The sequence below is a fragment of the Punica granatum genome, chromosome 5, assembly GCF_007655135.1.
Source record: "Punica granatum isolate Tunisia-2019 chromosome 5, ASM765513v2, whole genome shotgun sequence".
NCBI classification, from domain to species: Eukaryota; Viridiplantae; Streptophyta; class Magnoliopsida; order Myrtales; family Lythraceae; genus Punica; species Punica granatum.
The window spans coordinates 11,442,729-11,468,378 of record NC_045131.1 but is presented as its reverse complement, the minus strand read 5'-3'; the positions used below and the strand labels follow the sequence as shown (position 1 = coordinate 11,468,378).

The 25,650-nt window shown below is 38.8% G+C and overlaps 3 protein-coding genes across 3 annotated transcripts; 1 reads left to right on the top strand and 2 right to left on the bottom strand.

The window, feature by feature from the left end:
• The first annotated feature begins 3,867 nt into the window (after nucleotides 1-3,867).
• LOC116209252 (phylloplanin-like) lies at nucleotides 3,868-4,850 on the top strand. Its single transcript, XM_031542842.1, has 2 exons — nucleotides 3,868-4,112; nucleotides 4,317-4,850. The coding sequence occupies exons 1-2, from the start codon at nucleotides 3,914-3,916 to the stop codon at nucleotides 4,598-4,600; spliced, it is 483 nt and encodes a 160-aa protein (XP_031398702.1). The 5' UTR covers nucleotides 3,868-3,913; the 3' UTR covers nucleotides 4,601-4,850.
• A 5,023-nt stretch (nucleotides 4,851-9,873) lies between these two features.
• Nucleotides 9,874-11,931, bottom strand: LOC116209648. Its single transcript, XM_031543361.1, has 2 exons — nucleotides 10,332-11,931; nucleotides 9,874-10,174 (listed from the first exon to the last, which is right to left on the bottom strand). The coding sequence occupies exon 1, from the start codon at nucleotides 11,694-11,696 to the stop codon at nucleotides 10,419-10,421; it is 1,278 nt and encodes a 425-aa protein (XP_031399221.1). The 5' UTR covers nucleotides 11,697-11,931; the 3' UTR covers nucleotides 9,874-10,174; nucleotides 10,332-10,418.
• A 7,125-nt stretch (nucleotides 11,932-19,056) lies between these two features.
• LOC116208343 (peroxisomal fatty acid beta-oxidation multifunctional protein MFP2) lies at nucleotides 19,057-25,449 on the bottom strand. The gene is made up of 18 exons (XM_031541722.1): nucleotides 25,200-25,449; nucleotides 24,018-24,089; nucleotides 23,862-23,927; nucleotides 23,711-23,767; nucleotides 23,559-23,626; nucleotides 23,389-23,470; nucleotides 23,026-23,081; nucleotides 22,635-22,937; nucleotides 22,464-22,550; nucleotides 22,181-22,355; nucleotides 21,952-22,073; nucleotides 21,703-21,866; nucleotides 21,222-21,476; nucleotides 20,996-21,117; nucleotides 20,762-20,883; nucleotides 20,198-20,346; nucleotides 19,972-20,110; nucleotides 19,057-19,294 (listed from the first exon to the last, which is right to left on the bottom strand). Exons 1-18 carry the CDS (start codon nucleotides 25,285-25,287, stop codon nucleotides 19,259-19,261), a joined length of 2,163 nt encoding a protein of 720 aa, XP_031397582.1. The 5' UTR covers nucleotides 25,288-25,449; the 3' UTR covers nucleotides 19,057-19,258.
• Between the last annotated feature and the right edge of the window lie 201 nt (nucleotides 25,450-25,650).

Below are 25,650 nucleotides of genomic sequence, written 5' to 3'. Positions count from 1 at the left end.
AAGCAATTGTACTTGCTCATTTTCGGATATCTGATTAATAAGCGAGACATATCAAGATGGATCGAGCTTGAAATCTAATAATGAATTGACTTAATTATCTCTGCGCCCGCCCTCAATTATAAACCAAAGGGGATAATACTTATATTCTCATCTTGGCCCGAATTAACGGCCATCATCAACATGTCCTAAAGAAGAGAAGTGCATGTAAAACTTTAGCTTCGATGAAATCTACGTTTTTGCTAGTCCAACTAAAATGAAAAAAGCTCAATACATGTAACGCTGATATCTACCTGAGACTTGAACTCCAGTGTTATGGTAACATTTGCAACGGCATCAGTTTGGTTCGACCAGTCAATAAGAAATTATGTTCCTTAGGTGTTTCCTTGTCGTACCATTGCTTCTCTCCAAGGAAATGTTTTATTGCCTGTGAATAATTCTGGACTCGGCATGACTATCAAGTGCAGATAAGAAAGCCTTGTGAGATTCAGACAACCATGCAAAACTCAGATGAGTATCGGGTCCCAAGAGGTATAGTACGGTGGCACACATCATCGCTTGATAATTAAGAGATTCCATGTTCGATACCTTGTCGGATCTTAATATATTAAAATTTATATTTTATTATATTAGGATCACGGACCTCCATTTTAACGGAAACGAAATATGAGTATCAAGTGCGCCTTCTTGTTGGGCCCTAATAGCAGATGAAACCGCTGATATTTGTATTTAAATATTAAAAAAATACTCTATTTTCGAAATATATATATAGCTAAATATAAAAGTTATTAGAAATTTCAATGTGCGCTTTCAAGAAAAAATTTGTTTATGACCAATTTTAACTTTTCTATTAAGCTTTTTATTTCCGTTAAATTTTCAGCTAGAATATTTTTAAAATTTGATAAACTAAAAAATTATTTAAAAGAAAAAGAAATTAAAAAGAAGACAAGAAGGGAGAATGAACGAGATGAGAGGAAGGGGCTCAAAGTCGGCCACCACCAACATCATTGGCCGTGGATGACCTGCCCTTGGGCTACTGCCCTTCGTCTTCTTTTCTTTTTGAAGTTATAAATTTATTTTTTATTATTTGAAATTATATTTAAGAAAATCCTATAAAGTTAATGAAACTTAAAAACTGGGCATGAATAAAAATGCTTCGGAAGTTTATGCGTAGCTAAATTGTCAACTTCTTCTTCTTCTTCTTCTTCTTTGGCTCTATTTTAGAAAATAAAGTAAATTTTGCAATCCTTAACATTAGCATTAAAATACTAATTGTGTTTGACGGTCGTTTTGGGTGGAATTTCAACATTCAAAATTTGCAGGATAAAACTTATTGCAAGTATCTTGTGGTTCTATTTTAGGTGACGTTTGAGCGATAATAACCTCAATAAATTTGACCGGAGATACTTTGTAATCCAAAAAGAAGAAGAAGAAGGAAAAAAAAAAAAAGCAAAGGAGGAAGAAATTGGGGGCTAGGCCGTTTGCAAAGTTCGTTTTTATTTCATCGACATTTGTCGACTAGATATGTACAGTTTTAATGAAATTGTTTAATGGCGCGTTTCTGTAAATTTTTTATTTTACAAAACATTTCACTTGAGAACTCTCCGTGCTCTCCATGTCTATTGCAAGTGCAAAAATTGTACAGTTTAAATTAACTCGCCAAACCAGTTACAACAACAATATATATTAACGTCCCACCACGAGAAGAGAGGTTTGAAGTGTTGTTACTCATCCTTGTTACAAAACAAGAGATTATGGATTTGATTATCACTATTGGAATATCTTGTATCCATTTATTTCCTGCTCTCTCCTCTCTTTCTTCTAAATTCATGGACCTTTCTTATGAAATAAAATAAAATAAAATAAAAATAAAAGCAAAGAATTAAACAGCAAAGCATGGCACAACATTAAATTAAATTATTAATATCTTTTCACTGAAAAAATTATAAACAACTATAACAAGAAATGGATTTTGATGTATTGACACTCACTGTCGACTCACACTTCATATGCCCCTTATTTTTCTCTTTCTCTATTTGTCACTTGGTCCATAACATGCCTTGTAATATAAAAAGAAGACGAAAAGTTTCATGTTGGCATAAAGTATGTTTAGGGTTTTGAAATTGATTGTTGTATCCGATATCGGACTTAATGGAACAAGGAAATAATTAATGACTCCATTCCCACGTTATTTTGCATTTTAATGGGTACATTAATTCTGATTGGAGGCATCATAAACTAGATTTATTGAATTAATGTACATTAAAATGCAAACCCCCATAATGGGGGACGGTGATGCCTCCAATCCCACGTTATGAAGCCGCACTCTTTAATGACTTTGACTGGACTTGAAACTATGGTGCTAACGGCTGATATTAAAATGAATATCATAGCAAGTAATTAAATTGTGAAAAAATAACACTATACGCATCTTTTAAGATTACCTAAAAATGCCCAATATTTGTATTACGTTCTAAACCTATCTCACTGTGATTTTTTCTATACAAAAAAAACAAAAAAAAGGATGGAGAGGCTAACATGACTCAGTTAAAAGGGTAATGATGCCTATGTGGATTACCTCCTCAACCGAGCCACGTTAGCCTTTCTACCCATTTTTATGAAAAAAAGTCACAGTGAGCCATAGATTTGAAACAAAATAAAAATGTTGGGTATTTTCATGTAATTTTTAAAGAATATGATAAAATTGAGATAATTTTCAAAAATTGGGATATACAATGTTATTTTCTCTTAAATTATTACTTGCGAACAAGGTAATATCTTTCGTATTAAATTTTGGAAACTATAGACTCTTACATGCATGAAGAGAGGGAAGACCTTGTTAAAAAACCATGGATATTGAACTTCGTCGCCCCCAAGCCAATCGCAATTTACCTTTCTTATATTGGAGTTATAAGCTATGACAAAGGATTGAGCGCTCTTCAAATCTGAAAAAATGATATCATGACACATTGTCATGGTCATATGGTTGATACTCTTTTTGAAAAGTGTAGTACACCTTTTGAAAAATGTAATACTTGTCTAGTACTTTCGAAATTTCGTTATTGTATCGATTATTTCAAAGAAAGTGCCACACTTTTCAAAGTGAATACTAAACCTTTCAAAGGGAGTACCAAGAATCATGTTCATGACATGACATCATGACATGGTGTCATGACATCCTTTCCCCTTCAAATATGTAGCAAGTTTACAACTTTTGCTGATATCAGACTGAAGATTATCAAATACATACTCGACGTTAGCACCGAGAATCATGTTCCTACCATAACTAAACATTTAGGGAGAATTCCCTTGCAGACAAAAAATATATATTTATATATATATATTGACCAACGTTAGTTGGTTCAAACGGTTTGGCGCTTATTCTCTTTAAGCAAAATCTCGAGTTCGAGTCTTATGAATGAATAAAATCTACTCTTTCAGAACTTCATTCCTTAGTGAATCGACTCAGCTCAACTAAATTAGTCAGAGTCTAATTGGACTTCTGGATACGAAGATTCACACTAATATATATATATATATTGAGAAAAAATCATAAAAAAGTGAAAAAAAAATGAAAAGCCAACACTAAGAAGTAGGGAATTTGATCTAGCGACGTCGCCTTCAATTTACGGTGAAACCAAGAGGTACTACGTTTGATTCTCACTAATGTGACATCTCGTGCCCCTTTTAGGTCAGCGCCTCGTTCGTAAACCGGAACTGAAAAGCCAGCCATCATAAGTGGGGAGTTCTCACTTTCCCGCAATGCCTAAAAAAACGGCTTCATGCAAAGCGTTTCTCCACGCCCACTCCACTTCTATAAATTCGTCATCAACCAAACGTACAGCCTTATTAATCTCACCTGAGAATTAGTTCCCTTCTCTGTTTTCTTCTTCTCCTTCTTCACTCGCTTGTAGCTATGGCTTATTCTTACTATTGCAAGCTCTCGCTTCTCTTCATTGCACTCACGATGGCATTTACGACTCTGACAGGGCGAACGGCTGAAGCGCAGCTGTCGGGGCCAATTGGCAGCCTTCTGGGTCTCTTCCGTATAGATGGGATTCTGTTTTGCAGCCTCGATGGCACTTCTAATGGCACCACTACTCCGATCTTTCATGGTAAGTGTATATATATATATATATATATAGTGATTGCAAGAAAAGTTAATCCAATTCATTTTTTGGGTTCGTAGTTCATCAGTTATATTATCGTGCATAGGATCGAGAATCATTGGATGGTTATGTAAATAGTGACGTTTAGGTACATAAGAGTGCTATGCGCGCTTACATATTTGAATTGATGAAAATGACTTGATGTTATAGATGCTAAGGTACAACTAAGATGCGGAGGGGCGGTGATCTCGACCTCAGTCACAAATGCATCGGGAGCATTTTCGTTTATGCTGAATCCTTTGCAATTCCTTTTGTCGTATGTGCTCGACAATTGCCGGCTTACAGTTACCACGCCGCTCTCGACCTGCAACGCTGCTCTCCCCTCCGTCGGCCAACTCGTCTCCCAGTTGCAGTCCGTTGGAAGCACCGTCGTCGGACTCCTCAATGTCACCCAACTCGTTCCGGGCGGGTTCTGGCTCCTCCCTCCCAGTTAATCTATTAACTCGACCATACTCTGAGATATTTATTATCTGCGTACTTTCATAAGGGTTAAATAAAAACTTTGCTATGCGCACACAATGGTGCGAAACATTTTATAATATCTTTTTACGGTATATGATATTTTGTTACATAAATTGTGTGGTAATTGGTCTGTCATGTCTTATGCTTGTTGTGTCATGTGTCAATCAAGTGTAAGCAATTATAAGAAACTTTTATGTTTCCAACTATGAATAAAAACGTATGTGTCCATCGACGCAGAGATTACATTTTCGCCGGAATGTGCATGTTGCTTTAGTGTGGCAGGCCATCGTGAGAGACTTTGAAAACGGGACCAGCCTGGTCATAGGTTCATGCCAGATAAAATTCGTGCTATAGATGCCTCCTAATTGGTATCCAAACACATCGGGTAGAGTTGTAGATATTTTGTACGATAAGAACCGTCATAGATCAATGCATGTACGAGTAGAGTAGTAGATATTTCATCATCCGGGATGAACTCTAATACATCTACCTCTTCAATGCATTTGCACTTACCTGATCTGAACTGCACCATGAATAGATTCAAGGAAGTAAACAATCGTACTTGCCTATTTTTGCATCATCTGATTAATAAGCGAGACATATCCAGATGGAGCAAGCTTGAGTTAATTATCTTCGGACTCTCAATTATCAACCAAAGGGATATTACTTGATCAGATCGTGCCTTCTTTGGCCCAAGAGGCTTGCTTATATTGTCTCATCTTGGCCTGAACTGAACGGCCATCATTTCAACATGTCCCAAAGAAAAATCGCGTAAATATTTTAAGTTGAAACACGTAAAAATTTAGCTTCGATGGAATCTCCGTTTTCAATAGATCTCCAACCTAAAGGAAAAGTGCTCGATCTATCCAACACTGCTATCTACCCGAGACTCAAACTCCAGTGTTATGGTTACATTTGCAACAGCTTCAATTTTCTTCTACGAGTCAATGGTAAAACATTTTCGATAACTCATCTATCTAGTTGGTGAATGGTGATAGAAAACAAAGAAATAAAAGGATCATCTAGTTGGTGATAAAGAAACGGAAAAATAAAGGATTACAGTCATGGAAAGCCCTGGTGATAAGGATCAAATCTTAGGAACCTCTTGATGATTTCAGGTCGAGGGCAATGATCCTCATACTAGCCTCTTATATCCGATTACCATATGGATCTCGCCATTCAGTGAATTGATTTTGCGTGCTTAAAGATTTAGCACTTATTTCTACAACGGCTGCGGACACACTAAAGTTACAATGAAAATTCTCATTGAAATAAAGAATTCCCCATAAATCCACATCCTTCTACATTTTATTTATGAGAGGTCACCTAGTGAACAATTTGAGTACTTGAAGGAATCCAGTCCCCACCTCATCACAAGGTATTGTGTATATAACAGATATAACACATAACATTGTACTTGACACAAAAAATATATATCTATTTTGTCAACGGTAAATTTTTTTTAATATTTCTAAAAATTAAAAGGAACTGGTGAGCCATTATTGACTTGTGATATTATCACGTGATATACCCATTACATATAAGACTTTCTCATAAGAGAAGAGCTTTAGAGGGAGAAAAAGTTTCAAATGATTTTTCATGTCTATTCAAAAAGTTACAATCGCATCATTTCGCTAAAGAATCATATTTCATGAAATATGAAATTACATTGATTACTAAATTTATCAATACTAATTTAATTATTAAATTTATTTTCTTATTAAATTATAGTTTTTTCTTTATATTTCGGTATAATATTATAGTTGCTTAAAAGTTGCTTCACTTGTATTGTTTGAGGGAACAAGGGATATGAACCAAAAAGTATGATGATTTCAAGATAACTAGTTTGGTTTTGTTAATTACGTAAAAGGAGCAAAATTTGTGATATCATTATTTAAGTAAGGGCAAAATGAAAAGAAAGTTGGATAAATAACTCATACTTTTATATATAGTAAGATAAAATAAGAGAAGATATAAATATATAGTTTTTTATGTTGAAACTCAAAAAATATTTTTTATTAAAAATTGACACGGCCTTTTTTTAACAGAAAATGTGACGTCCGGATCGAAGTGCCAATATGGCGAAAAAGGTTGAGGACAAGAATGAATTAGGACGAAAAAGGCAAAAAAAAAAAAACCCAAAAGATTGGGAAATAAAAGTATCTTTTTACTGGGTGTACATTTCTGTGAATGCGCCAGTTGTTTCAGCATTAGTCCGGTTGGCCCATCTCGAAAGACGCCAAAAATGGGCCGGTCTGGCCCATTTAAGAAGTAGGCCCGATAGTTAACTTATAAAGCTGGCCTGGACCGGACTGAGCTGCCCTAAAATTTGATTGTCTAAGTGTACAACAGTATGACACTTTTGTCAATCGAGAAATTAATTTCATTTTTCAAAATAAAAATTAATCATCATCACTATGGTCAAGAGCTACTCAACCACAACCGGAGGCATTAGGAAAAGGCTTGTGTGCTCCTTCTTTGCTTTAATAAACTTTATTATCAGAAAGCCTAATTAGGTCTCAACTAACAAAAATCGAGCCGGGTCGACCCACTAAGGGATAAAACTCTCCCAGCATAGATTTTTTTCATTCACAAAACTCGAACCGAAGACTTTACTTAAGAAGAACAAGGACCGAATTGCTTGAATTAACTCACGTTAGTATCAAAGTTGTGTTCTGGATATAAGCAAATTATAAGATAACACTTTATAAGATGCCATTAGTCTGATGAACTTTCCCTCAACGATTCTTTCCTGTGCTTCCAATCTCTCGCCCTGCTTTGACTTCTCCGGGTAGAGACTTCTGCCTTTTATGAATTTTAACAATTAAACTAAGGGCGGATTGTTCATTTTAAATTATTCATGCGCACAATAAGCAAATGTAATATCCTCTATATTATCTAATACGATCGTGTCCTATACTCGCAAAAACTTATGCTATCTAGACAAGCAGAACTCAGCCAATAAGCACAACGTGATATACGATGATTAGCTTTATCATGCTATATCTCCCCCTTAAAATACGAACACATTATTGGGACAGAACTATCAAACTTCCGTTTCACGAGGATTTTCACACATCGATATGTATAAGTTAACGAGAATACTAGCTCTATTCAAATATACATCACCCCCTATCAGTCATCGAGACATATCCAGATTGGATGAATTTGAGATCGAACGAATCGACTCGATTAACTCCTCTCCTCTCTCTCTCTCTCTCTAGGGACCATAAGTTTGGGGGATGTTTTCCTGCATACATAATTCCTTGTTTTTGCAGACGAGGCAGCAATTGAGGTTTGGGGTTGGGGAGACTCTCAGCCTCTCAATTTATGTTATGCTCCGAATGAAATTGTCTTTTAAAACAAATGCTTTCATCGAGTGTAATTCAGCAGAGGGGAATGGTCCCCCATCACTCTTAAATGTTCATGGAGCTATCCTTCTTCCTAATACTGAGCCCATTGACTTTCTTGGAAATTGTTTCTAGGCACAATTTAAAATTTTATTTTTTAAAGAAAATAAAGAGTTACAGAACTAAAAGCGAGACCTAAAACTCGATAATATACTCTATTTCATACGAGGACATGCGCTGCCGCACCACATTTTTTTCCCCTCTCTTTTAATACCGTTGGTGTGAGCCGATGAAAGTGAGCTAGCTTTGCATTTAATCGATCAATAAATTCTTCAAGGAACTTCAAAGGCAATCCGTTCTCCTCTTTTAAGGCCCACTTGGGTTCACTTGTAATAGAGAAATAGCTCTCTAAAATAATTTATTCATAATTAAACATATAGGACTGGTCTAAGTTGAGAAAATTAAATTAGAAATTTTAGCAACAATTATGATGAAATAGCAAAGGCACATTATCCACGTAATTGGAACAACTATTACATTTTAATTAGTGTTTCTTTACGTTGCATGACAAGATAAGATCGTTAAAATTATAAGAATCGCTCGACATATCGGACGTCACCATACAGTTGGCTGTTCTATGTGCGTAAAGCTGTGGGTAGTCTTCTATTTTCTCCTTTTTGTTAAAGACTAAAAGAAGAAAATTAAAATCGTACATTTAAAAATGAATTTTTCTAATGAAAGCGCTGATGAAGACAACACAAACATGAAGCCACCCGCATGGAATTTTCTGGGGTGCAAAAAACATTAAAAAACAAAGGAGGCAACTCGGGGGAAAAAGAAAAAAGAAAAAAGCATAGGGTCACTGAGATGAAGGAAAACACTGGAACTCTTGAAATGGTCCCCGTAGCAGTGGCTTACTTACTTTTCCAAGGACCCCCTCAAGAAGAAATCTAAGAGCTGCCCTTTTCGCATCCAAAAATTTGTAACATTTATGGCACAATGAGTACGTACAACGACCATGGCCCAGCTGAAAGATTTTACCACTCGAGCTTAATATAACTCATCGCTGTTTTGACTTTGAATATCACTTGATCGTCTAGACAGATAATTTAGCTAAATACGCGAGGATCGCAGTAGTAATGTGCTTTAGATCACCTAAAGAAGAAGGAACTGAGGTTGAATTTAAGCACATCGTATCCTACTCGTGTTCCACGGACACGATTCCTGGCAAGACTTCTGTTAGTCGGACAGAAAGGCCATAAATTGGAGCTAGTTCTTCAGAAAACACGAATAAACACGTAGTTCCTTTCCTTAGAGGTTTCATCTTGCAAGCATAAACTCATGTTATAATTCGATATGGGATTTTTGATGAGTCATATTTTCTGGCATCGAATCAAACCAGACACATCGTCCATGAGTCCCCAGCCGCCCAGGTAGAATCTAAAGATCCCTAACATGTGCGAATATAAATGCATCCGGTAGTCCTACTTCTTTCAAGTTAGATTAACTTCGGATTAGAACTTGATAGCGGACCGAGACCGGGACAAATCCGACCAAGCCCCACCTATTTAACCTTAAGCCAGAAAAATCTGATCTTGTTTAAAGCTCGGAGTGTCCACTCCATCGCAGGGGACCCCATCTCCCCCTCTTATTAGTTTCTTTCTTTGATTGAACTTTGTGGCCTGTGGCAGCACTCAGAAGAAAGTCATAATAATTGAAAATCATAATTGAGACCAATCTGTTGGTTTTCTAATCCATCCAAACATTAATTAATCACACACATAATCATAGCTGATTACAAAAATGGAGGGGGAAAGGATGTGTTGTTTGTATTGACCCAAGAAGAAAGAAGAAGAAGAAGAAGCATGCATGCATGCATGTGTGCGCATGTGAGCTGTGAATCCACTGCTAAAGCTTGGAGCTTGCGAAATATTAAATCCATGTATTTGTCTCCCATAACATAACAACAACCTCGATCAATACAAAAAAATCATTACAACCTTCAATCCCCCCAAAAAAAAACTAAACAGAAAAAATATATATTTAATAGATAAACCTCTTGCAATTGCACATTCATTTAAAGGAGCCAAAGCCAACAGACAATTTTTCCATGGTCAAACAATTCCTTGGCAGTTCCAACCTGTCAAACCAGATTCATCATACCATCCCTGAGCCTTCCCTCACATGATGTCTGATCTACCCCCAACAAAAAAAAAAAAAATGGTGACTGTCGTGATCATGAATGGAGACGGAGAAAGGTAAAAACAGTTCTAGGAAAAGGGTAAGGGATTATTAACATGGACAAGAACATCGATGTGAAAAAAAATGACAGATTTGAGTAACTAATCAATACTTGTTCTACTGCTGCTGCTACTTGGCACTGTGTTTCTTGAGATGAGACCGTGTTTATGATCTTTCCGCCTTCTTCGTGACGATGATTTTAGCCGCCGACAGTCAATAGGGAAGGGATTGCGGAGAGGTTAGGGGCCGGGTTCTTGCCGGAGCCGTCCCTGATGATGTTGATCTCTCTCTTTTGGTCCTTGCTAGGCTTGGCGAAGGCCCTCATCGGGCTGGCGAATGCCCAGCTCCAGCTCCTAGCCCGGGAGCTTCCGCCATTCGCGAGGGCCGATGATTTTCTGGGAACCTGATGATGTTGGTGCTGGTGGTGGTCGTCGGCATTCGTGGAGGAGGAGACCCAGTAGGATGAGACGGAAGAGGGAGCTGAGATCATCATGAACCCGCCGAAGATCCCGCCGCACTTGTACATCTTCTGGGCCTGTTGGTGGTGGGGTTGGCCGGGTTGTTTCGGCGTCCTGTTGTTGTTGTGGCCTTCCCGGTGAGACTCGACCCGCCGAAGGGTGCAGTCCCCGAACCCGGTGGAGATCCTCTCAAAGAAGTCCCCGGAGAAGCTCCGGCTCCCGCACCCAACGGACCTCGACCTCGATACCTTCCTCTCGAATACCGGGAACTGATTGCCATTCCAATTAACAACACGGGGGCTCTCCTCGAAAGCGGTCAAGGTCTCGGCCTTTGAGTCCCCTCCTCCCGACGAGAAGGACGGCTTCTCTCCTTTCCGGGATACGCCCGACTTGGAGGAGGATGAGGAGGAGGCGGATGGGTGGAGGAAGGACCAGAACCCACTTCCGCCGCCGCCTCTCCGGGTCCTCGGGCTGTAGTAATCTTCATCCTCGTCGTCAGGTACTTCCAGGAAATGCCGGCCTGTCCCGGTCCGGGGACCCGCGCTGGACTTGCTTCTCTTTAGGACGGCCTCAGGCAGGCCGCTGTTCGAGGGGCCCGCCGGAAGCTTCTTCTTCTTCTTCCTCCTGGCTAGGAGGAAGGGGATACGGGCCCTACTGGCGCCCGAGTCTTCGCTTTCGATTATGGGATTGCGGTTTACAGAAGGATTTGCGGCGAAGGCCGGGTAGCGGGTCTTGCCGGGATTGGTGGTGGCAGAGGGACCGACGTCGGAGGAGGAGAAGGAAGGCGGGGAGGAACAGGAGGAGGAAGGGGAGTTGACGTTGTTGTGGTGGGGGTTGGGGATGGAGAAGGGGAAGGGAGAGGAGGAGGAGGAGGAGACGAGCTTGCCGAGCTTCTCCTGGAGGCAGAAGGCGCAGATGCCACCGAGGTTATTCCGGTAAGGATGGTCGCTGCACATCATCATCCCATCGCCCATATAATCTGCTGCTGCTACGTCATTCTTCCCTCTGGCAGCCTCCATTGTCAATCAGAGCAGCCCCAGCCAAAACCAGTCGTTGTGCATCTGATTTGGGCAGGCGGGTGGGTGTGGGGGATGAAGAAAGATTGAAACTCGGTTTCTCAGCTGCTGGGAAGTGAGAGAGAGAGAGAGAGAGAGAGAGAGAATTTCTTGGTTTTAGAGAGAGAGAGCACAGAGATGGTCAGAGGACGGAAATATGGAGCATTGAAGGGGAGGGAGTAGCCTAGTAGGGGGGGCGGGGGGGAGTACCCCAGGCCAGGAGAACGTGGAGGACTGAGCCTAGATGAATATTTCATTTTCACTTTTTTATTTTTTTAATATTTTTACCTCAAAGTTGCAGATGACAAGACAAAGTAACCTATATTTTTATATTTTTTATATTTAATTTTTTTAATTTAATTAATTTTTCATTTTAGTTATTTTTTTTTATCTTTTATCATTACTTTTGAATTTTTTTAATTTAATCATTTTCCTTTTTACTGGTTTGATTTTGTATAATACATTTGATTACTTTTCTGTTTAGATCATTTTATCAAAATAATTATTAGGAAAAAATTTAATTTTTAATCCTCAACTTTGCTATTCCTTTTTTTCTTAGTTTTTTTTTCTTTGTTAAATTTTGTCTCAACGTTAACCTTCTTTAACTATATGACATATCTTGAAATAAATTTTACTTTTTTATTCTTTTTAGAAATATTACTTTCTTTAAAATTAAAAAATTATACTAATTAGAATAATATCATGAAGCATATGAATCTACTCGAGGTGATGGTATGGGACAACGCCGAGCACCATACCTTAGTTTTATGCGTACAGATCTATCAAATTCTTTCTTCGCAATCACAGCTATCATTGCATTTTATGACATCATTCATTGCATCACAAACATGATTGTTGTCGAGCTACAATTGTCTCTATTTTTTTCAATATTTTTCCTTTTATTTGCTTTCAAATTCAAGGATTGATGCTTCTAACTGTCACTGTCCCTACCAAGATTACCTACAACCTAAACGCTTGCTCCCTCTCATTAACTCGAATTGGTTCATGATTTTTCTTTTATTATTTTAATTTTTTTTATTTTTAAAATTGAAAAATATTTTAATTCTAAAATGTCGTGTTGGATTTTTATGGAAAATTAAGCAGTAAAATTATAAGAAACAAAACGTTTAAGATTAAGAAAAAGATAAACTAAAAAGAGAATTAGGATAAAAAATAAAGTAGTTACAAAAGGTTGATGATCAAAATTTAAATTTTCTCCAACAAAAAATTTGATAAAACGATGAAAATAGAAAAGTAAGTAAATGAATTTGATGAAAACGAACAAAGAAAAGGAAAAGGACTGAAACAAAAAAAAGGATTGAAATAGAAAATTATTCAAAAGTATATGATGAAAATGATGAAAAAATATAGAAATATGACTAAAATAGAATAGTTACCAAATCTAGATTATGAAATGTATAGTTTTTCCTTTTTTTATATAACAGAAATTTTTTACCAACATGTTTCCGTTGAAGAGATTTGATACTTGTTAAGGTTTGAGTTTTGCGAATGAAAAAAATATTCATTTTTGAGATTTTAGAGAGGTTTTTCTCATAGTGGACAGCTTTGCTCAACTAAATTAGTGGCCATTAGATTTTTTGATATCATGGTACATATAAAAAAAATGCATTTTTGACGAAATTCGAAATTCCAGACTAGGTTCTACTAATTTAGTTCAAACTGAGTCACATCAAGGATAAAACTCTTTTTTTTTTGTACACTAGTGATCGGAAGGAAGCTCAATACATTCTAACTAATCCAATTTAAATTAGGTTAGTCTACTATGAGTAAAACTCTCTCGACGTAAATTTTTACTATTCACAATACTTGAATTTAAAATTTTTTAAAAATAAGTGTTGAATCTTTTGAATTTCTTAAATCAATTCACGTTGAATTTTTTTTTTCCTTTTTAATTGTGGGTATTTCCTGAGGGAGTAAAAGGGAGAGGAGGAGGTGATATGCATCTTTGAACAACCCCAACAGCAGCAGAAGAATATTTAATAAATCTAATGGAAAAGGTTTGTCTTTAGTGCCTTGGACAAGAATGAATGAATAGAGAATGAATGAAATCAACTTTCTTCCTCTCACCCCTTCCTTCTTCTTTTCTTCCATCACTCTCCTATGAATCTGAGAAATCGAAAACAAAATTGATTCTAGAAGTGAGATTCCTCCTCTTCCATAAAAATATGGAACGTGGATCTACCTGTTCTTCTATTAGGGAGAGAGAGAGTGCTACTCTTACTCCATATATTAACTAGACGAGGCCAAAAAAAGAATTCGGGAGATTTTTGCCCGTTATTACGTACTGTCCGAGGGCCGGCAGCGCAAATAGGATATCGGAACAAGCTTGAACCAACAGAAGAAAACCGAACCAGATCCACTTTGACTCTTCTTTTACTTTCTTTTTTTTGGTTACAAGGTAGACTCATGAATTTAGTATAATTAAATATAATTAAAAATGAATAAAATCGTTGTTTTTTTTTTGTTGCTAAATAATAAAATCATTGTTTTAGGTTCATATAATAGGGATTGCATTAACCACTACAGATTTACTCTTCAGAGGAGTAAAATTTCCTCTGTAGTGTATATTCTCAGGACTTGACAATAACATGTCAACTACTATTGGAAATTGATTTATTTGAGGGTGTGAAACATTCATCCGGTTTTAAATCCCACATGCCCTAAATTATTCTTATGGACATAAATGAGCTTCATCATGGAAGGAGAACTGTTCTGTTTCTTCGATTTGACTGGAAATACCCCCCCAATGGCAGTCTTATTTATTCCCTTGTCGACTCCAGCGCCCTGCACAGGGACTCCTTTTATGATCTAAAGTAATCCCCAAGATGCTCCCCCTAGATTCAAGAAATTACATAAGGACCTTGCGAGGGTTTTATCGACCGACGAGTTGTTTATGATGATTTTATCGTTACTGAAAGATGAAGGTGCAAGATACTCGACAGAAATTACTAGAAAAGTCATTGGGAGGACCTTCCAAGATAAACTAAAATGAAGCAATACCTCATTCCAAATCTCCGGCATACGTAGTATGACGATTCCCAGTGAAAATCGGGAATGAAGGGTCCAAGGATCTTTATGCTCCGTTTGTTTTCAAAGTCGTGATTTAAGATGTTAACTTTAACTTTAACTCAAAACACTACACAACAAAACACACATTTCAAAAGTCAAATTGATGGGCCCCATATATTATTAAAATACAATCCCATTACAATTAATTATCTCTACCTTCCATTCATTTTATATTTCAAAAGTCAAACTGGTGGGCCCCATATATTTTTGTCTTCTTCTACAATCACAATCACAATCACAAATTCGTGACTTTAACTCCGAAAACAAACGCATTGTTAAACTCCTAAAATAGAGTTCGAAATGAATATCCATATCATAACTGGAACCTAAGGTCCTTGACCTTTTTTTCTGTTGCGTTGATAAGATGACATGACCTCATGGGGCCGTAAGTCTATTTCGCACCCACCAATATAAATCGTGTTTTTTTAAATTATTATCCTGTTTGGCTCGACATGTACTTGAAAAATCTCCATTCATTTTATTTTGCTACTAAGGATAGAATCGTTTTCGTTGTATTCGTCGAGCATCATATCCAAAGGAAAGAAGAGAAGAAACAAGCACACAGACTTTGTCCTGCTCAAGGAAAAGAAATTTTTGTACACACAACAAGAGAATCCAGGAAGTTATCCTAAATGGATGATGTATACGGGTAGTACGTACTTTTCGAAATGTAACACACGGGTTGGGGTTGATTCCCATCTTTGGTCATCGATTGATCGATAATATAAAATCAACTTCAGAACTTGATATCAAGCCTGATCGTCACAGTCCTGGGGACTGATGATGCTGCTCGACCATCTGACAGCCCCACTTCCCTGGACCTACAATTCCGGAAGAAGAGCCAACGGTATCAACCGAGGGCTATGTCGACCGTCCGATACGCAACGTACATGATGATTTGGATGTGTTCGCCCGATTAGACCAGGTGGAGGGTCAGGAAAGAAAAGAAGCACTCCTGACACCACCCCCTCCCCCCACAAAGAGCAGGTTATGAAGAAAACACATGCATGATTGGAAGGTGCATAACAGTGAGGAGTCTACATCCACGGATGTTTGTTTATTGTCTCCTTCTTCAATGCCATACTGCATAAATAATTTCAATAAAGATCCTGTAGCATTAACCCTCTTCATCAATCGGAAAATGGAGACCATTGTCCACCGATATATCGAGGCGTGACATCTATCGTCACGGAAACATCGACTAGGTCAGTTGCTTTAGCAGCATCAGCAGGAACATGGCTTGCTTCGTGAAGATCATTACAGATCGACATCTGAAGGGAAAATGGAGTCGGGGCAAACTAAATCCGCAGCTGCCAGTCAAGAGGACCCCTATCTCCAACCATACCTCCAAACACCACATTAGCCCCGAGACATGGCCTTCGAACTTGATCTTTCCTTGAAGCCGGATGGAGGCAATGCAGTCTCAAGCAAGGCCTGGACCACCTAGACGATGACTTGAACAGCCTCCGTAAGGGATGCCCGAATCATGCCCCACCAGCAACTCAATTACCATATGGATAAGGGCAGTGTAGTTAATTGCTATCTTAATTAATGTTTTGCATGTGGGATTATATATCTTGAGGAGCCATTTCCCTTAACTGCTTATGGATAGAGCACGCTTGCACAATTAGAAATGTCTAAAAACAACTATAGGCATAATTAGAGATTTTTATTCTGAAAAAAGAAAATTGAGAACCTTTCCGGTCCTCGACGGACATTCCACCGGATACACATTATTGGGACACCTTTTGAGACATTTAAAGCTGAACTGAAAGCTAAAAGAGTTCGAAAGAGCAGAGCAGTAACAACAGCAGAACCAGAACCCCTCCAGCTTACAGCCGAGCTTGTCCTTGTGCCGACAGAGAACTCTGCGATCATCAAAATGAAATCACGAAGAGTTCAAAAATTGTCACAGAGATAGTACGTTATCGAAGGAAACAGCTAAGCTATCGAGCATCAAAATCCACGAGTCTCACACCGAAAGACAGATAAGGTGTTGTCTATGGTAAGTTGGCAACTTCTAACATCATCCTATAAAGATTAAACATAGGCATTTCCTAGAGAATTACCTAACCTATTACTTGGGACGAAAAAATAAATAAATAACACCGCCTAGCAGCATATATTTCTTCACTTCTCGCCAAACCATCACTAGATTTAGGTTAATAAGTACTAGATACTTGAACTAAAATACTAAAGGGTTGAACTGAAGGTACTAATACGTGTTATCTTGACTTCATGTCATGCTAGAAAGATCCCTAATATAAAATTCCGTGGATGCTCCCCTTAGATTCAAGAAATTACATAAGAACCCTTTCTTTTTCTCGACTGACAAGTTAATTAGGAGGATTTTATCGCTATTGAAAGATGAAGTCGCAAGATACTAGACAAAAATTAATAGAAAAGTCATTGAGAGGACCTTCCAAAGTAAGCTGCAGTGGGAAGTAAATGAGTGGAAGACGTTCAACGATAAGCGCATAGTAACAGGTTAAGCAATATCTCATCCCAAATCTCCCACGTACTATCAGGATTCCAAGTAAAAATCGGGAATGGAGGGTCCAAGCATCTTAAACTCCTAACATAGAGTTAGAAACGATTATCCATATCAAACCCGGAACTTATGTAAGGGCTTCCTTGACCTTTTTCCATTGTTTTGATGATGAGATGACATGATCTCATGGGGCCATGAGTCTATTTCGCATCCACCAACATAAATCATGTTTTTTTAGTTATTATTTTGTTTGGCTCGTCATGTACTTGAAAAATCTCCATTCATTGCATTTTTGCTACTAAGGATAGGATCTTTTTCGTTGTATTCGTCGAGCATCATATCCAGAGGAAAAGAGAAACAATCCACTGGAAATCCTTTTGGCCTGAAATAGGTTTAGATCAAGGCTTTAGAGGGCCTCTAATTAACGATATTTGAGCTGAATTGTTTGGACGATCTTCGCTTTTGTATTTTTCTTATGATTAGTCTAGGAGGTTCCATCAATTGTCTTGTCTTATAATTTTTTTAAATATTTTTCTTATACTTTTCCGAGTAATGAATGAAATTCTCATTATTACCGAGAAAAACATTATTAAAAAAAAAAAAAAAAAAGAACTCACTGCCTTCGTCTTGCTCTTCTTCCCCTTCCTTCCAGTACAAGGAAAAAGTTTTTGTACCCACAATAGGGTCCGGGAAGTTTATTCTAAATGGATGATGTATATGGGTAGTACCTACTATTCGATATGTAATTGAAAGGGCTTATAATAATGCACGGCTTGATGCTTGATGTTGATTTCCATCAAGTCATCCATGGATTATCGACGACAGAACTTGATATCAATCCTGACCATCAGAGTCCTGGGGACTAATGATGCCGCTCGACCATCCGACAATCCTACATTCCTGGACCTACGTTCTAGAAGAAGCACCAACGGTATCAATCTAGAACCGCCAACAGTATCAACTGAGGGCTACATCGACCGTCAACTTGAGGGCTATGTCGACTGTCCGATATGCAACGTACATGAGGATTCGGATGTGTTCGCCCAATTAGACCCGGTGGAGGGTCAGGAGAGAGAAGAAGCACTGCTAGTGCTGACCCTCCCTGAGAGCAGGTTATGAAGAAAAACACATGATTGGCAGGTACATAGCAGTGAGGAGTCTACATCCATGGATGTTTGTCAATTCTCCTTCTTCATTACCTCGCTGCATACATATAACTTCAACAAAGATCCTGTAGTTTTACATGGTCTACCGGATAAGCGAGGCATGACATCAACCGCCTCAGAAACATTGACGAGGTCCGTTGCCTTAGCAATACCTCCAACAGGAACATGTGATGCTTCGTTTATGACTTGAAGATCACTACAGATTGATATCTTAAGGGAAAACAGAATCTGGGCAAACTGAATTCGCAGCTGCCAGTTGAGAGGATCTCTATCTCCAACCATACCACCAACTGCCATATCGTGTCGAGACATGGCCTCCAAACTTGATCTTGCCTGGAGGCAAATGGAGGCAAGGGCAATCTCAAGCAAGGCTTGGACCACCTAGACGATGACTTGGACAGCCTCCGTCAGGGATGCCTGACTCAACCAGTAAGTTGTGATATTAAACTTAAATCTCAATTACCATATATATAAGGACATCTTAGTTAATCGTTATCTTATCAATGTTTTGCATGTGGGATTATATTTGTTGAGGAGCCATTCATTAAATGCTTATGGATAGAGCACACTCGCACAATTAGAAATGTCTAAAAACTACTATAGACATAATGAGAGATTTTTATTCTGAAAAAAAATTGAGAACCTTTCGCGTCGTCGACAGACATTCCACGGGATACACATTATTGGGACACCTTTTGAGACATGTAAAGCTGAACTGAAAGCTAAAAGACTTCGAAAGAGCAGAGCGGTAACAACAACAGAACCAGCACCTCTCCTGCTTACAGCCGAGCTTGTCCTTGTACCGATGGAGAACTCTGTGATCATCAAAATGAAATCACAAAGGGTTCAAAAATTGTCACATAGATAGTACGTTATTGAAGGAAACAGCTATCAAGCATCAAAATCCACGAGTCTCACTCCGAAAGAAAATTTTTAAATGATAAGGTGTTGTCTATGGTAAGTAGGTAACTTCATCCTATAAAGATTTTAAAGATAGGCATTTTGTCAAGAATTACCAAAACCTATTACTCTTGACCAAAAAAAAAAAAGGCCTGTCAGTACATCTTTCTTCATTTTTGCCCAAACTATCATCGTGCAATCATTTTCCTCATCCAGGTAATATATTGTGCAATCACTTTAGCTAATGCTATACCGTAAGAAAGCTCCACCCATAACAAATTAGTTCACAACTGAAGCGCTCATGCATGAACAGGATCTATCAGGTCCAGAAAACGGTTCCCTACTTTGCCAGTTGCTCATATTTCTTGTGTTGGAAAATGAAGAAGTAACTTGACAGTGTGTTATATTGAACTTTATACAACATCAATAAAATGCGAGGTATGTTCAATTTTCCCTTTCTTTCACCATGGAAACAAATTGAAAGAAGCTTTTTCCAAATTCCCAGAAACACATAAGCCACCATATTTAACACCACCCAGGACCACACTTGCAAAGACACAAATAGGGCAAGATGCAATTTCAGATTACATACCAGAGGAATCCCCTTTGCGGCTCGATCAGCCAAGTATGCGCAAGGTTTGAAGAAATCCCCATATGTTTTCGCCCATTCATTCAATCTCGAGTAAATGTACTTGGACCCAAGAGAATCAGCCCAGAATATGGGACCTCCCCTGATTGATGAGAAGTAACAAAATTGCTCCATCAATAACAATGGAAAAAAGGAGTTGTTTTGTGTATTATGAGAACAAGACAGATACCTATAAGGTGGGAAACCCATTCCCATCACCGAAGCGATGTCGAGGTCTGCTGCCTTAACAGCAATACCTTCGTCCAGGACACGGCAGGCTTCATTCACGACTGGAAAGAATATCATCTCAACAATATCCTTTTCCGATAACTTCACGAGCTGTTTTCAAGAAAAGTTCAAGCGAAGCTATGAGATGAGAAAGCCAGGCAGCTTTACAGTCAAGAACTTCACCAAGATTGAGTTTCAAACAGAACAAAATTAGAACCGACGGAAGGCAGATCAAATTTATATGCGCACTGAGGTCGAGATTATTTGGGGGGGGGGGGGGGGGGGGGGGGGGGGGGGGGGGGGGAGTTTGCAACAACTAGTCAGAGAAACAACTTAGATAACATTTCACAGGATGTTTTAAAGTTCGAAATGCTTCGAAAGTTAGCTCCAGGACCCTTTCTCTCCATTTTTCCATCTATTAAACTAAAGAAGAAAAAAAAAATGATTGGGGGGGTCGTGGAGGGGGGAACAGAAAATTGCTAAATTTTCTCAACTCCGGTTAGAAGTCTGCTGATGAAATACTAACCTTAGGATCTACGGTAGCACCGGAAATGCTCCTTGCTTTCTCAATATATTTCTTCAATTCAGGGTCAGGGCTAGCCTTCCTTTTATCATCATACAGGTAGAAGCCTTTACGGGTTGCCTCACCTGCCACATAAGCAAAAAGCAAAGTAAAAAAAATTTCACGAAATTCCATGAAAGAATCGAAAAGCAATAAAATTTGATCATCGAGCCTTTAGTATTTTCACAGTTAAAAAACCTGCTCTATTATCCTCTTGCATCAGTGGAACAAGCATCGACTTATAAGTTCGTTCAGGGAAATTCACAACGAATTGCGTGCCAGTAGCAACAGCTACACCAAAACCAACGAGATCTGCCAATCTGCAAGAATGCACCAAGAACTCAGACCAGGACGCTAAAAAGAAGATAAAATTAATGTAGGCAAACAAAAAACTGGAACATGTAGGAAGGGGCCAGGACAGTACCTGAAGGGGCCCATTGGCACCCCGAATTTGGTGATTGCCTTGTCGATCTGATAGAGATCCGTGCCGCGCTCAACAAGCAAAAAAGCCGCTTGTGAGTAAGGGAAGAAAATTCGATTCACAGCAAAGCCTGTGCAGTTCCCAACCACAACTGGAGTCTTCTTTATCTTCTTCCCAACATCAAGCAAGTCCACAATAACCTGAGAAGATGTGTGCTGGGTACGAACAATTTCTAAGAGAGGCATCACATGGGCTGGGCTGCAAGAGGGAAAATGATTACAGGCAATTAGAATAAAACCACGAAGATTAAATTACCGGGAAAAAATTGACGCTCTGAGCCATCAAATCGATGATGAAGCTGTGACGCATGTCAAATAACAATGCTATTGGTTGCATGTCAATGTATTATTGGTTCAGGGACATCCACTTACAGCTCCCGCAGAAGCCAATAATTTCTAGCAAGACAAGTTATATCGAGTGATACCTAAAAAAATGGGCCCCAATGATCCGATCGTGCGACCTGGTCTTCTCACCAATGAGATTCAAATCAATTGTAGAAGTATTTGTTGCGAGTATACAGTGAGGAGGACAATATTTCTCAAGATCAGCAAAAATTTCTTGCTTCAGTGAAATTTTCTCAATAACAGCCTGCATAGACAAATATATACCATCAAGAACAGTAAAAACATGTGAATAGTGATGAGGCAAACTAATTTCAGATGGATCAACTAACCTCAATGACCATATCCACATCTCTGAAACTCCCATAGTCGAGTGTTCCCTTCAAAAGGGACATTGTCTTCTCAAACTTCTCTTGAGTCATGTTACCTTTCTTAACACGGCTCTGCAGATTGGCTGTATGAAAGCATACAAATATTCATTAACCACGAAACTGAGAAATCAAAGAAAACCAAATATTGTTTGTAAGGTTCATTTTTTATTAATTAAAAACAAGGCCATACCTTTGACTCTTCCAATTCCAGCCTGCAAAAATTTCTCGTTGACTTCTTTAAGGATTACGGGATAGTTGCTGAGTATCAGCGCTGTTGCTATTCCTGAGCCCATTAATCCTCCACCAACAATAGCAACCTTTTTCACTTTTCTTGGAATTAGACCTTTGTCTGTGACTCCGGGAACCTATTTGAAATTGAAACATGAGAAGTCTGATAGTAATTAAGGCAGAAGAAGATTCTCCCACTCAACTAGGAAATACCAGTGCTGAATGTGAAAAATTCCCATCCTTACCTTTGAAGTTCCACGTTGGGCAAAGAATATGTGGATTAAGGCCTTGCATGTGTCAGAGTGTAGAAGCCCTTGGAAAGCTTCCGCTTCCTGCCAGATGCAAGAGAAATTACAGTTGCATGTTCATATCATAGAAGTAAAGAATTAAAATTAAGTTCATAAACATATATGGACCTTCCAAAGACCGGCCATTGGACCCGAAAGTATGCCCTCTTCAATCACATCAATGCAGACCAAAGGATGCTTGAGATTGGGGGCCTGTTTACGGGCTTGGACTCTTGCAAACTTGAGTATCTCTCGTGCCTCTCCAAGAGGTTCTATCTTGTCAGTCTTATAGAGAGTTGGGACCCATGGCTTTCTTCGTTCCACAATGTCCAGGGCCCACTTTCGTGCTGTATCGACCAGTTCATTGGGTGAGACAACAGCATCGACAAGGCCCAAGTTCTGTGCTTCCTGTCCTTTGACAGGCTTTGAGGTCTACAAAAGTAAATTTAATCAGTAGGAGAACGTGTAAAAGATTGGATTCATTAAAACATGGTGGGGTAGAAAAGCAAGCACAACATACCAGCATCATTTCAAGAGATTTAGCAAGACCAACAAGACGGGGAAGTCTCTGAGTTCCTGAGAGAACACATATACAATGAGATTGATAAGATTAACTGAATTGTAAGATAATATGAAAGTATATAAGTGCGCAAACTTCCATTATGCTACACTTGATAAGATAAAATTGACAAATTTATGTGATATCTAGCATTCTTTCCCACCAAAGAGTAGTCACTCGAAAGACTTCAGTCACAAAATCTGACCTAAGGAAATTCTGAGAGGAGTTAGATAGTTCCCACATAAATATATACATATATATATATATGCATGATATCCATAACACATCTTTTAACAGGCGTCTACACTAAAAGTATAGCAATACCTCCAAAACCAGGAATTAGCCCAAGTTGAAGTTCAGGAAGGCCTAGTTGTGCGGTAGGAGTAGATATACGTGCATGGCATGCCTGATTAAGGAAAATTTAAGCATTAATGAACCCAAAAGAAAATTAAAAGTCTGAACAGAAGAAGGTTTGTCCTCAAGAAATCACATACCATGGCGACCTCCAGACCTCCACCAAGGGCAAGGCCATCAATTGCAGCAACTGAAGGCTTTTTAGCAGCTGACAAAATGAAGCACCAATTAATCATTGTTTAAAAGAAGCATATCCAACATTGAGTCCTCCTGTTCTGCTAGTTTGCCATACCTTCAACAGTGTTGGTGATAACCTCCACAGATATATAACCAGGCTTGGGTTGTTCAACTGGGACAAGTAAAGAGGAAAGAAACTATCATCTCTTATGCTCTAAAATCAATTCACTAAACAAAACATAAGACAGATTAAAGCATGAGCATACCTTTTCCACCCTGGAGACCACCAAAGGCTGTGATGTCGAAGCCTCCGGAGAACTTGCCATTTTCACCTGCTCAACAAAGTTAAGTGTTAAGTCAAACGACCCAATCCTCTTAAATGCTGTAGCAGAAAAGAAAATACATTCATTTGAGGAATTTACCTGTAACAACAATTGCTTTGACATCATTCCTCCGCAGTGCCTCATCATAACTCTCCTTCAGACTGTGCAGCACTGAAAAAGAAATGAACATCAGATGGCATCTTGAGGTTCCATGCATAGGTTTATGTTCAATACTTACAAGTACCTAGAAAAGCCTTATGTTCAAGTGACCTTGGTGATGTTCAACACTTACAAGTACCTAGAAAAGCCTTATGTTCAAGTGGCCTTTCTACACAGGCTATTCTCCACATAAAATTTTTCCAAGAATACCACAATGTGGCATTGAAAAGCTCATATCCGAGGGCCATGGCATTAAAGTGAAACTTCAGAATCCTTTACTTATATATCCCGTATCTCTCCACAACAACTGATGAAGAAATACCAGAAAGGAAAACTTCCACCTCAGGCTATCTCGAAGAACTTTCTTCTCCCCGAGGAAACTTCCCGAAATCACCACATGAATTCCCTAAGGAACCTCTGTCACTTTTACTCAGTATGAATAGAGCAATGTCATACTTTTGTGATTTCAATCACATTCTCCTCTCTCTCTCTCTCTCTCTCTCTCTCTCTCTCTCTCTCTCTCTCTGCAGACCCCTAACTGGCAAAGGCAGAGCAGGAAAAATCCCCAGAGACAGTCCCAACACCCTAATGCATGATTACCATGGAAGATGAAACGAGCAACAAATCTAGTTCAGGCCCATGCCAAACCGATAGGTACACTCGAGGGATCAAAACATGAGGATTCATCACTAGTCTTGCACCACAGTATGATGCGCCATAATTTCGACTTGCAAGCTATACCCACCAACCACCAGTTCTTCGTGTTCAAGAATTTCAATCTGCTTGGCATTCTACTCGGCGTGTTTACTGATTACTGTGGGCATGGTGAGCTCAGGATCACCTCTACAATGTCAACTACTAGAGCTAACCGAATCTCCACAAAACAAAGGAACGATCTTTGAAAGAACTGAAACAATCCCACCAAGTAATAGTACGGGAATATTCAGTAAGAACTAAGCAAAGAATCCCGCAGGCAAGACAGAAGAGCAAAATCCAGCTGCGCCATCAATTGGGTCGGCAGAATACAGCGCAGAGCCGACGGAGACGCCGGAGATCAAGACAATCGAAGTGGGAATCAATCAAACAGAAGAAGGAACGGTGAGAGAAGAAAATTCATATTACCATCAAGAGCGAGGGAGTTCACAGGGGGGTTGACGATGGTGATGAGGGCAACCCCATCAGCTCCAACCTCCAGGACTGTTCTCCCCATATAGTGCCTCTCCTTGTCCCGTAGAACTCCGATGAATTTGGTTTGGGGGAATCACGGTGAGAGCTGGTCGGTCGGTGAGGAGTATGGGAACGGAGGCTTTCGTTTTCGTGGGAGCTTGGCTTTGGCTGGGTTTGTATTTATTGAGGTGCCGTGGAAGAGAACAGTGGCGTCCCATTCTTGTCTTTACAACCAACCCATCCATCTATTCATAAAATAAAATTTTTAAAAAAAAAAAAAAAAACCAACCCATCCATTTCTCTCCCCCTAATAAATCTGATGATGATTCAATTATAATTAATTATAAAATAAATATAGAATATAGATATAGATTATAGATTATGGATCGCTAAAGAGAATTTTAAG